The sequence below is a fragment of the Myiozetetes cayanensis genome, unplaced genomic scaffold (assembly GCF_022539395.1).
Source record: "Myiozetetes cayanensis isolate MyiCay16 unplaced genomic scaffold, myiCay2020 scf4, whole genome shotgun sequence".
NCBI lineage: Eukaryota > Metazoa > Chordata > Aves > Passeriformes > Tyrannidae > Myiozetetes > Myiozetetes cayanensis.
Genome location: NW_026087631.1, coordinates 70024696 through 70037414, shown reverse-complemented (window position 1 = coordinate 70037414; position 12719 = coordinate 70024696). Strand labels below are relative to the sequence as shown.

General features: G+C 40.7%; 1 protein-coding gene across 1 annotated transcript in view; it reads left to right on the top strand.

Annotated features, from left to right (window-relative positions):
• EPG5 (ectopic P-granules 5 autophagy tethering factor) overlaps window positions 1–12719 on the top strand; it is a 50545-nt gene that overhangs the window by 27784 nt on the left and 10042 nt on the right. Inside the window, exons 24-36 of the mRNA XM_050330010.1 lie at window positions 227–368; window positions 1125–1296; window positions 2041–2203; window positions 2821–2963; window positions 4238–4394; window positions 5331–5525; window positions 6534–6747; window positions 7365–7525; window positions 7636–7843; window positions 8547–8622; window positions 9497–9600; window positions 10467–10642; window positions 11081–11266. Of these exons, the coding sequence (XP_050185967.1) occupies window positions 227–368; window positions 1125–1296; window positions 2041–2203; window positions 2821–2963; window positions 4238–4394; window positions 5331–5525; window positions 6534–6747; window positions 7365–7525; window positions 7636–7843; window positions 8547–8622; window positions 9497–9600; window positions 10467–10642; window positions 11081–11266 (2097 nt within the window). The remainder of the gene's footprint in view (window positions 1–226; window positions 369–1124; window positions 1297–2040; window positions 2204–2820; window positions 2964–4237; window positions 4395–5330; window positions 5526–6533; window positions 6748–7364; window positions 7526–7635; window positions 7844–8546; window positions 8623–9496; window positions 9601–10466; window positions 10643–11080; window positions 11267–12719) is intronic.

The following is a 12719-nucleotide window of genomic DNA, read 5'->3' as shown; positions in this document are numbered from 1 at the left end:
GATTTTTTCTCGATGTGTCATGAATACTTTTCAGTAGTTTATCTGCATATGTGATGAGAATTCTTCAGTTTAGATAATTTTCCCCCTTAATAATAAATTTCTTACGACTTTAAACCACGGGGTCTGTTTTTATGCACTTATTTTAGTTCCCCACCTGCTAGGATGGATGCTCAGTGCATGGTACTGACCAAAACAGGAATGATAATTTAATTCTTTTGTGGTTCAGGATTTGTGGATGGAGTATGTCAATGTGGGACTCATACACCACGAGTTTCAGGAAGCTCTAAATCTCTGGCTGCAGGTTCAGCTTGAATCACGTACAGCCTGTGTTCCTGCAGGGCAAGCAGATTTCACCAACCCTTTATCAGGTAAGAGATAAGCATGTTATTAATGAAGAGGTTAATGGATGGTTTTGGCTTCAAGTTTGCCACATCACAGAGCAGAGCTAGAGCTTTGTGGGTGAGCTCCCCAAAAATTCCTCTGCACAGAGCATGTACCATACAGGCTGAATTTTTCCCAAGTTTAGACAGAGACAGCTGCAAGCAAAGGTAAAACCCACTGTAACTCAAAACAGTGGATTTTTTTGTGTGACTGATTAAAAAAGGGGAGGGAGGGAATAGAAGGAAACTGGAATAGTTTCATAGGTGAATTGCCAAGGTTTGGACAAAGAAACTGAGTGGGTCAGCAGGAGGAGAAGGCTGACCTGGGGAGAGGCTGTGCTCTGGGGAGGAACTGGAGTTGACAAGAGAAAAGGTGAGGATGAGTTGTAGGGAAAGGAAGGTAAATTTTGCTTAGACTGGATCTGGAAGCCTCTGTCAGATGAGAAGAATAAATGGGGTGATATGAGGAAGGACTGGTTGGGGGAAATGAGAAAAGCAGTGTGGCTTTTGATCCTAATGTTTGTGATGGAGGAGCTGGTAATGAAAATTAGCTGTGTAAAATAGACTTTGAGAAAAATGGGAAGATTACTTGAGTGATTTTTTTTTTTTCCTTTTTAAAAGGGGGAATCCTGAGAAATACTTGTCTGCTGTTAAAAATGTTTCATGCGAAAAAATGAATGCTTTTGTTGAGCTTCCCCTGAACTTTTCTAATTGACAGAACTTGATTCTACTTTCTTTTTGTAGCCAAAGAGAGGATCTTGAATAATTTGAAGAAGTTTGATACTCCCAAGCCCCCTCTCCCGCTCCAGACAATGAAAGCCCCTGTGCCAGTTATTTCCTCTGCCAGTCTAGTGAGTCAAAAGGAAGCAGTTCAGCTCATGCGTACGGACCTAAACATGCTGCAGCAACACGCCAAGTAAGTCACAGCTGTGTTCCTTCTGCCTCTCTGGTGTGTCCAGCAGTGTCTGAGCATCATCACAGAATGGTTTGCCAAAAGACCTTAAGGCTCATCCAGGCCCAGCCCCTGCCACAGGCAGGGACACCTTCCACTATCCCCGGTTGCTCCAAGCCCCATCCAAACTGTCCTTGGACCTCTCTGTTTTTAATATTCCTAATCAGAGCATCCAGCTGAATTATTTTCAAACACAAATGATCAATCTGTAGCTGTTCTTGCGCAGTGTAGTCACTTAATAACAATATTATGAACCAAAAAATTATTAAGCTGAAGAGAGGTTGTGTTGAAACAATTTCAGCAGCGATTTTCTGTGGGTTTGGTTTTTTTCCCCCTGACTGAATCATCCCACAGTCCAGCTTTATACATATATATATATATTTTTTTTTTTGGTCTGGTGGAAAATTGCATTTTCTACAGAGGATATTCTGTTGAGTTTCCTTCCAGGTTGTCGTATAAAATAATTCAAAGGAACTCAAGCGTACTGGAGTAGTTTTGTTCTTATGAACCTCTTTTTTTATTACTTTGAAGTGCTATTACTTTGAAGTTTTAACTCAATTTAATTTAATAACCTTTTATGTTTTCTAGGAGAGTGTCATGAGCCTTTGTACAGCACATTAAATTGAGGTTTCGTCTCTTGCTTATGAGTTCTTAGCATTACCGTTTTCGATACAGATTTTGGTAATTTTATTAATAAATGCTTTTCAGAACTGCAGCTCTCTGGGAATCCCAGCACGTTGCTCTGAATAATGAATTACTGGACACGATGCCTAAGCTGTTTGTGAACAGGGAAGAGCAGATCACCCTCCACTTGGAGTGCCGGGGAACTTCCAATAAGGGCTGTCAGGGAGCAGCTATGCTCACCATCCAGGTCAGAAACGTGTCACCCCTTCTGCCTTGGGGCTGCTGGACACAGAGGATGAATGTGAAATGTCTGAATCGTTACAGGAACGGTAGCAGCTGACCAAATAAATCTGTGCACAAAATAGTTACCTGAAATACCTCATATGCAGTGCTCGAAAGGAGCAGATCAGCAGCTGAAGGATAGGTGGCTGCATAATTTGTTTTGCTCGTAGCGTCCATCCTAAAGGGTTTCCCAGTGCATGGATATGGGAATATACTCGCTGATAGGAACAGAGGGATGAAAATGTTTATAGAAATACTCCCATGTTGCTTGGCAAATTAATTTCTTGATCCCCTCTAAGTTTCAGTCCCGGTGGATTAAAAGCCTTACATAAAAGACATGAATTATATTAGTGTGTGTGATAATTAAGTAGGAACATGACCGAGGATGTGCGCTTGGGCACGGTGTACTAAATCTGATCAAAGCTCTCAGCGGGGGAGAACCATCTGTATGCAGAGTCCTCTTACTGGATTCCGCTTCGTTTTTACAAATAGGTGCAACACGGAGGAGTTTTAGCAAAAAAAAAAAAACAAAACGAATTCTGAGGTGAATACATGTCTTTTTTTTTTTCTTTTGTCATTTAGTTTGAAGGGAAGCACAAAAATGAAGCAGTGAGCCAGCAGCTTCATGCTCTGTACAAAGAAGTGAGACAGCTGCAGGCAGAAGCTACGAAGCCACCTTCCCTGGGCGTTGTGGAAGCAGCAGTGCACGTGGAGAATTTTATAACGTAGGTTGTTCAGACACTGCTTTAGGTGGTGATGTTTTGTATTTCTCCTCCTGTATGTTAAGAGTTAAAATGTGGAACCTGTTTGTGCTGTTTTTTTGGTTTTTTTGGTTTTTTTTTTATTGTGCTTATCATCAGCTTGGGTCAACAACAGAGCAGGAATCCTGGGACCTGTGTGTTTGTGACACAGGCCTCTAAAGGAATAACTCTGTCGAGGTCATTCAGCCTCAGTAGGCACACAGCAGTGCTTTCTACTTCTGGTTATTGTTCTGTATATTAGAATAGCTCTCCTTAAAGCACACTGGGTGTGCTCTCCTAAAAGCTCTCTCTGCAAAAGCACACTGGGTGATGCCAGGGATGCTGTGCTAAACTTCAGGGAGTGGCAGACTTGTACTACAAGCTGTCTTAGCCATAGGCAAAACGGTATGATTTTAATATTTCTCTCTGTGGGTTTTTCCCTGTTATAGTGCAGGACATAGCTCTTCAATAGAGAATTATGATTTGAAGTAGTTTTTCAGTATGTGAAACAAAATTGTGCAGTGGAAGAGGACTATATAACACCACTTTTCTGGGGGATGTGAATAAGTGGGGTGCTCCAAGGCCCTCTTCCTCTTGAAGACGTTTTAGACTTCATCCCAGAGGTCTGGTTTTGCAGCTTCATTCTTCTCAATCTTCCAGATTTCTACTGGGATTCTCGTAGTGTAGATGGTTTACTGCTGAGTGCACTCCTTCTACAAGTGAAAATACTTGCTGAATATTTCTACATGTTCATTCTTGACCGCTAATCTGAAAAATTCTGTGGATGATCTAGTTCTTGGGATTTAAAGTCTGTGGAATTGCACATCCTTCAGATGCTTTGATTCAGGCTCAGTGAAGATGGGGGTTTGATCTCCACAAAACACATACTCGGCAAGGCATAAGAAAAGATTCTGTTTTAATTCTTTTATTGTCGAGCCTGTGAAGTGAAAGAGATCATTTTTCTTGCAGTACAAGTGTAGCTGAGATGCCTTAAGAAAGTGATGAACACTTGATTAGAGGAAGAAATAATCCATTGAAACTATGCCATGAAAATCTTTCAGTGATCACTTTCTGACTCCGATTATGGAGACTTTCTAAGGTTTGGAGGTACCAATTTCAGGCAGCAAAATTACTTGAGGTCAGGGAGCATCAGAAATACCCATCTCAAGTCCTCGTATTTGCAAGAAACCTTTCTTTATTGTCACAGGTTATTCTCCACACGTAAATTTAATTTGACTTTTGACTTTAATTTCTTTTAGGGCCTTAATAAATATCTACAAGGTGCAGCCCATGCCTGCAATTAAGGAAGTTGGGATTAGTTTGTTTTTTATGTTGGTGGAATATGTGTGTGATGAAACTCAACGCAACCCTCCCACAAGGCAGTTCTTCACATCCTGCATTGAGATCCTGGGCCAAGTGAGTTTATTTTTGGAATAAAATTTGACTTTTGAATGCCTAATTCTTATTCCAGTTGCCTGCTGATATTTGGGGTCTGACACATTCAGAAGCCTGAAAGTTAGCTTCTGAGCTTGTGTCCCATTTTCCTTTCAACTAACTGCTATAATATACAGTCTTTAGGAGAGTTGAAGCTTGCATTTAAGCAAAAATAAAATATTCTTGTTCTGAGGCACCTCCTCAGTGCTAATAAATGCTCACTGTGTTAGTTAAGTGCTGGAATTTTGGGCAGGTAACTGAAGTCTGGATACTTTCAGTTCACAAAAGTGTGTTTCAGCATATACTTTGCTTTTACCTGTCGCTTTCTAGTTGATGTATATCTTGTCAACTTCAGTATTTAGACACCTTTGTTCTACAGCCTTGCAGTGTTCTTTGTGCAGAGAATTTGCCAGAAGTTTTCTGGTAGAGAAGAAAAGTGCTTTTGGTTGGTGGTAATGTTGTCTCTGTGGGGAACATACTAGATGGATTCTCTGAGAAACAGCTTTAGGTCCAGATAGGTGTTTTCATCTCTTAGATACAGTTTGTTTCTATATGCATCTGTCCTTAAGCACCTCTAACAACTGAAGGGCTGAAAAGCTCTTCAGAGCTGTAGTTCTGCTAAATTTTTCTTGTTATCGGGCAGGACTGGTGAAATCTGGATTCATTTTCTTTTGCTGTCCCCTCAGAAAAATAGTACTTCTAGGTGTTTTTAGACAACATGTGTAAAATATACTAGGGAAACATGTTTATTTCTCATTATGTCTTGTGGAGTAACAGTATTTATTATTTATTTATTTAGTTAGGTCCTTTTTATAGAAGGACCAAAATTATGCTTGTCTCGACCAAAAATTCTTGATAGGTGCATTTTTAAGTCGATTCATACTGGGCTATTTTTCTCACCACTCCCAATTTTCTCAGGTGTTCATCAGTGGGACCAAGTCAGAGTGCAGACGTCTGCTCCAGACCATCCTGCAGAACCGAAGGCTCTGTACCCTCCTTTCTCCTTACTTTACTCCCGTTGCCTCTCCCAGTGAATTCGTGGCTTTGTATGAAAAAGTCGTGGCCTTTCTGAGCGAGGATAACAGTGATGTTGTCTTCATGCTGCTGACAAAGGTGAGGTCTGGTTTGTGGGTGTGTTTTTAGGCTAAGGGACAAAGAGGTGCAAAATCTGGTAATTTGAAATAGCACTGACAGGTTCTGTAGAGCTGAGTTGCGCATCCTGAATGGTATGTGTTGCATTTAAGCTCAAGAGGGGCTGGACTCAAAAGCAAGTGGCTTAAATATCCTTTTCTAGCCCAGATAGTTTCAATATGTACTTCTCAGGGCTTACTCTTGAAATTAAAGCAGGCTCTCCATGGCTTCTTCTGCCTGATCTCTCTGCAGAGACATTCATTCAGATAGCCGGTGGATCCCAGGTATCTAAACAATCAAAACAAAACAAAATTTGGAACAGTGTCTGAGTTTCCCGCCTCTGATTGGCACCCATGTCCTTCCTGCCTGTCTTAAAACATACAGAGTTAGGTCAGAGCAAGTGACATGCACATCTCTCCTCTCGGTGGGATACTGCCTGCCTCCATGGTCAGTGGGGAAATTAGTGTTACACTTGGGCTTTGATATCAGTCTGATTCTCTCTGCATTAGTTACACAAAGACAGGGCTCGACAGCTGGGAGCAGCAGGCAGCCTGTTTTGGGATATCTGTAGCAGGGAGTGATCAGTGCTGTCCCTGCTCACCAGAGTCTGAACAGATGGTGAAGGGGCTACGAAAGCTTTTCACCTCCACCTGAAAATTTATGGACTGTGGAGATCAGCCCAGTTTAATGCTTGTGATTGGCAGTGGTAGTGAAGTGTGGAAATTCGGGCACATCTTCATGAATCTGAGAACCCCTGCCAAGGGCTGTTTCAGAAAGACAGGGACTTCTGCGATATGCTAAATCATAACCTTTGGAGAGCGTCGCCTTGGTTTGGAGTTAGGGATAATGAGGTGCAAATTCATTAGGATTTTCTCAAATATATAAAACCGTAGGGATTTAATTTCCCTGACAATTTCTCCCTTCTCCTAAAGGTGTTGAGCCTGTTAAAGCTTCTGCTTACAGATGCTTTCTGTCCTCTCTTCTATCCAGTTCGACCTCGTGCAGTGGTTAAGCCTGGCTAAGCCACCTCTCGCTGAGCGTACCAAGCTTCTGGAGTCCCTTCATTTGGCTCTCAATGCATGTGGCCTGGAACCTGAAGAGGACATTTTGATGCCATTTAATATCTTCTGCAAGCACTGGACTAACCTCCTCCAGTATCAGTTCCCTGACCACTACAGTGATTTCCTAAGGCTGTTCGTGCAAAGTGAGTACCCGAGTTGGTGCACACAAAGCCTTTTGTGCAGAACCCTTCTGGTTTAAAATGTGAACTGCATGCAGCAGAGTCAAATAGCAACGAACACAGAATGATTTAAACTTTTTAAATTTTCTGTATGTACTTTTGTGTGCGTGCTGTGATTTTATTAGACGTAGTGTAGCTCTACTAAAAGAAACTGGAATTATGGAGGCATGGAACTAATACTGAAATCTGCTGGTTGATCATTTGGTTGATGTTTAGATGCCACCTGTAATCTGATGTGCCTCTCCAGTGAGAACACAAGTACTTCCTTCTGTCAAACCACATGTGCTGGGGCAGCAGCTGCCTCTTAATGAGTATTTGTAGCCAGAGATGTATGAAGTGCCTGGGAAACACTCTTAAGAAGAGAGCGTGTAGATGACAAAAAGAAATGTCAAATGAATTGTGTTTGCAAATTAGAGACATCTCTCACCCTTAAACTTGGGATTTTCAAATTCATGCCTTACCTTATTGGTTTTTTTGGTAGTTGGGAGCTCTGATTTCAACCTTTTTTTTTTTGACTACTGGAGAAAGGGACCAGTGTCTTTCTGGTTTTCACAAATGCATTCCCTTGTCTTTTTCCTAAGGCTCATCAGAGCAGCTCCTAAGCCCTGACTGTTGGAAGGCATCACTTCAAGCTTTGGGGTGTGATTCACCAGTGGCTGAGCAGGGAAGCTTCAGGAAGAGTGATTCTGCTGAAACTCCTGCATTGAGGGATGCTGCAAAAACTCTCCTGTCCCCAGAACAGGTGGGTGGTTGACTTATTATGTTTTTCAGCTGAAACAGATGCCCTCCAGTGACAAATAACACGCTGTGCAGCCTTTCTGTAGCTGATTAATAGATTCCTGCCTTTTACAGGTCAGAGAGACGATAGAATGGCTTTCCACATCCTTCTGCAAACTCCGACTGGCTTCAGTGGACTTCATGACTTTTGGCCTGTTTTCAAAGTGGAGTCCTTACGTGGCTGAAGTGAATGTATTCATGGAGTATCTTGTTAAACGACTTATTGACAGTGAAGTTGCTAATTTATCCCAAGAACCTGTGGGCAGTAGCACAGTTCTAGCAGGTAAACGTGTCTTTAAAAGCGAATTCCTTAAAAACAGACACTCAGTTTTTCTAATTTCCTTTGTTAAAGGCAATTTAAATACACAGTAAAACCTTTTGTTTTGCCTTTGTGCAGTGATGGGAAATTCTGATGATACTCCCTGGCCATTTGGACTTTATGCTTCATAATTGTGGAGAAAGCTTTTTTTAATTTGAGCTTGCTTTAAAATAATTTTATGAAGAGATTTTACTTTCTTCAAGAAAAATACAGTCTTTTGCACCGAGCAGAGGTTTTGGAGGGTGACACTGCTGAATTTGGTGTGATTTTGATTTGGAGAAAAATCACCTAAACACATTTTATTTTTATACATGCAGGTTTAAAGTGTGAATCATCCTTACCTCCACATTCTCTGCTGTGCTATTAAAGTGATACTAATAGAACACCTAAAATATGCAAAATGCTTATGACTCTTGTTAAAACAACCATGTTGTTAACCAGAGTTACTAATAAGCCTCTTGTGTTTTAAATTTTTATTTGACCAAACAAACTGATTGAAGTGTTTGGACTCATTGATCTTGGAGGTCTTTTCCAACCTTAATTATTCTGTGATTCTATGAATGTTAGAATAAACAAAGGACATGGTATGCAAATTTGGAAAGGTGTAATATATCCACTGTTGTTGATTTGAAGAAAAAAAAGCAACTTTTGTTTTGTTTCCTTCTAGTCCTGCAGTCTTTGTATTCAATTATTTCTGGACTCTTTAAACCATGGATACTGGTCTTGGAAAAGGAAGATGCAAGGTATGTATTGCATTTTAAAATTAAATGAATTTTTGCTAAAGTAAGGACATTAACCCTGTAAGAATGGCTTTCATTATTACCTGTTTTTTAATAATTCATGACTGTCTTATGACCTTCCATTTAAATAGCTCTTACTTGTCTCATATCCGTAATAATTATGGAACTAATTCATGATTTACATCAGATATTCCAAGGTTTGGATTGAATAATTATCTCAGTAATTATTATTAAACAGAATATCTTGTAATAATAATACGACCAGAGCTTGATGATAACCAAGTAAGTATTGCATTCAGTTCTGAAAACACTGAAGCTTGAATTTTGGATTCCTTTCTTAGCTTCCACAGTGTCTATAATACCTCAGTCTAAAATAAAACAGAAAAAAAAAAGCCAAATACAGCCCCAAATGTCAGCGATATGTAAAGAAACTTCAGGCTAAATCAGTGCTATGATGATCTGCTGCCTTGTGTACCTCTGTCTTCACATGAACAGTTATTTGTACCGTTATATATTTAAATTTTGCTTTCTTTCAAAACTAAAACCTTTTTGATTTGTGAGTGCGCGTTCAGCACTTATATTGGAAGGTTGACCGCACATGGTGTGTAATGTCATGGAGAAATTCCAGTGTTTTGGTTTTTAATTCCATTTTGAAATATCAAACAAGTTGTTTCTGTTTACTCAGTGTTATTGTGACTCTTCACTGGGATATTGAAATATGCATCTCTTCTAAGGAAGAAGGAGACAGTCCTAAAGAACTGAGTTTGAGAAGACTGCTGATGCTTGTGCTATACTGACTTACTGTGCTTTAGAATATTTAAATTGCTGAAATGTTCATGATCAAGGCACTGAAATTTGTGTTGCTGCTTCTTTTCAGTAACCAGCCCTGCTACCCTTGGCTGGAGAGTGACACCCCTGTAGCCTCCACCGTGGTCTCTTTGTTTACAGATTGCATCAAGCTTTTGCACGAGAGCTTTAAAGGTGGGTGAAAGCCACGCACTCCTAGTGGAGGGGCACTTTCTGTTCTACCAGAGCAAAAAAAAAAGGTTTTTGATTGAGATGTGGGACGGGAGGGGGTTTTACTCAGGATGGCCTCTGCAGTCGCATCAGGAGCACACACTTGTTCCATCCTGAAGAGGCAGCTTTTCTCCTTGGCCAGGGTCGATAACGTGGTTGATAAGTGCATGTTGGTCAGATAACAAATTTGATGTGAAGGAAAGCCCAAACAGAATGAGCTGTCGTGAGAAGTGCATGAATTCTTTCCAGGTCTGTATGTTGTTCCCAAGCAACATGTGCAGTATCATGTCACCGTGACCAGTACGTGTTCTTCAATAGCCAGTTTGGGGAGTAACTTAATCTTCAGGATTGATCATTTTGAGCTCCTGTTTAGCACTGCTTGTTGTGCCTGGTGTGTACTTAGGCATAGGAAAGATTAATTTCTCAATATCCCTTTGCAACTTTCAGGGGTGAACTAGATTCAGATTTATGTGTTATTTTTACAGGATAATCGTGTTTTTATAATATTCGAGATGCATAAGATCTTCTTTGAAAAAAAGCAAAACGGTCCATCATAAAAGTAGTTAGGGTCTACATTGCAAGACTATTTTATAACTTCAAATTATTGTCCAGCAGTTGTTCAAAAGGGCAAGTCAGGGCATGGAATCATCAACCCCCCCCACTTGTTGATTTTGAGAAAAAAACCCTAAAAGTTTAATTTTTTTTTTTTAATAATTGTAGTTTAGTGTAACTTACACGTTTTTTATCTCCAAAATTAGACTTTCTTTTGAAATCCAGCTTTCCCTGAATTTTTTTTCTGTTGTTAATTCAGCTGTTTTCTTTGGTTCTAGAAAAGCTGTTGCCAAGCCATCATGGGGCTCTCTGGTTACATCTCATACATTACTGTGAGTGTTGCACAGGCCCCAGAATGCCAGAGTTTATTCTCTATGCCTTCCACACTGAGTTCAAAAGGCTCCCATGGAAGGAAATGCATCCAGACCAGATGCTGATGGAAGAGTTCTTCAAAGTGAGTACATGGCATCTGCTGAATTAAGTTCGTAGTCAGTGTTGCCCTTGAAAATACCTGGAGAGTCGGAGACAGTTCTTTTAGCAAATGGGCTTTCAAAGTTTGTTTGTGGCATTCACAGCTCCTTGTTTCATGGTGGGTTTTTGTGAAGAGCTGTATTTGTGTCTTAGACAAAATTGTGGGAAGCTGTAAAGCTGCCAGTGTTTGTAATCTGCTGTTGCTCTATCTGAATGTCTCACTTATTACATACATATTTAATATATATTTAGTCAGATTTAATATATTTTTACTATTGCCATGGTTCTTTCAGTTCCAAGTTGTCTGAGACAACACAAAGCTGACCTAAAATGCTGCTGGAGTTGACTGAGGAACTGAAAAATGTGCAAGTATTAATAACTGACGTCATTTTATGCATCTTTTTTTCTTTCTCCTTCCTAGATCGAAAGGGGCAGCCCCAAGAGTTGTTTCTTATTCTTGGGTTATGTTTTGTGTGAATTAAACTGGGTCAGTGTCCTTTCTGATGCCTGGAATCCCAACCCTCACCCTCAGACTCACAGCATGATTGTCTGTTTGCTGTACATGATGGTCCTGTTGGCAAAGGAGGAAAAACTTATTGGTGAAGAGGTAATTTTTGGAAATGGTTATACCCATCTGTCTTAAAAGGAAAATAATCCTTTACTAGAAATGACACAGGATGGCACTTCTTTCTCACTTGGCAGAACGAGTAACTCTGAAGTGGTTTTTGCACGTGTAAAATACCCAAAATAGTATTCCAGAGGTGGCCAAGAGTAATTCCATAGCTCAGGCATTTTGTGTAACTTCTGTGAAAAAAAAGAAGAGCTGCTGTTCATTTTAAGAAGCTTCTTTGGTGCTGTAATCCATTAGTGCTGGAAGGAGTAAGCAGTTTCCCTGGAGTTATTAAATGGCAGTCTGGCTTTTGGAAGGAAGAAATATGTTAATTTCATTAGGGCAATATGACATATACCTTAAGGGGAAGCTTCTGACAGCCTGAGCGAAAAGAGTGTAGGAGCAGCTCTCACTGTGCCTGGATCACCTTTGGGGGGCTCACTGAGTCACATTTATTCTGTCGAGGCCGTTCGTGTAAACCTCATGTGTGCCTTGCTCCTTTTTCTGCGTGGCAAACATGACTGTGTGGAGGGATGGTAAGGAATGACCCGCTCATGGAAAGCTTATGGCTGGATGAGTCTTATGAGTCTTATGAGTCTTACTGTGCGTGTTCCTGATGTCTTCCAACCTGATCTTCAGTACTGGTGGCACTTGAGGTGGGTTGAGCACAGCTCAGCAGTGGAATTAGTCCCTGTGAGGTTTGGAGAAGCTCTTGATCCCAGTGTAGTTCTTTTTGTAGCTTTCTGAAAGGGAAATATGTGTCTGTCTGAACATGTGGGTGAACTCTCAAGAGTGAGAGCTGTTCAGCCCTTACTCAGAACTGCTCTTGCAAACAGTTGTTTCTTACCATAAAATGCTCCATGTGATGTGATGACAAGTCACAATGATGTAAAAGCACCTTGAAGACCAGATATGTCTTTAAAAAGCTTGGCACTGTCTGCATCTGATGAGTTGCTGGGGGACAGATTACTTCATCTGTTGAATGTTAGGATGAGTTTTCTGGTTCCCTTGCTCCCCAGGGGGATTGGATCATCTCTGATTTCTCAGTGCCTTTCCCATTTACAGCTGCATTCCAGTATTTTTCTGAATTGTAATAGGATAGAGAATCAGTGCGTATTAGGTTGTACTTTCCAAATCCTACCCTTGCTAAGAGCTCTTTGTGGGTAAATCTAGCACAGTCTCATTCAGTCCATTGCTTCTGGAGAGCTCTTCCAGAGGGGCTGGATTGTCTGCAGGAAGTCCCATTTCACATCTGTCAGTTTGCTCCCACTTCCAACATCTTCTGTCTTCCTTTTCCTCTGAGGCACTGAGAGATGCTGCAACAAAATGTCACCAGCAGCCTTTGACCATCACTGTGTTTCAGTTTAGGAAAATTACCAGAGTTCATGTGCTTTGACCTGAATGTATTTGCTTATCAGAAGCTTCTCAAGCTTCAGAAGATACCTGTTTG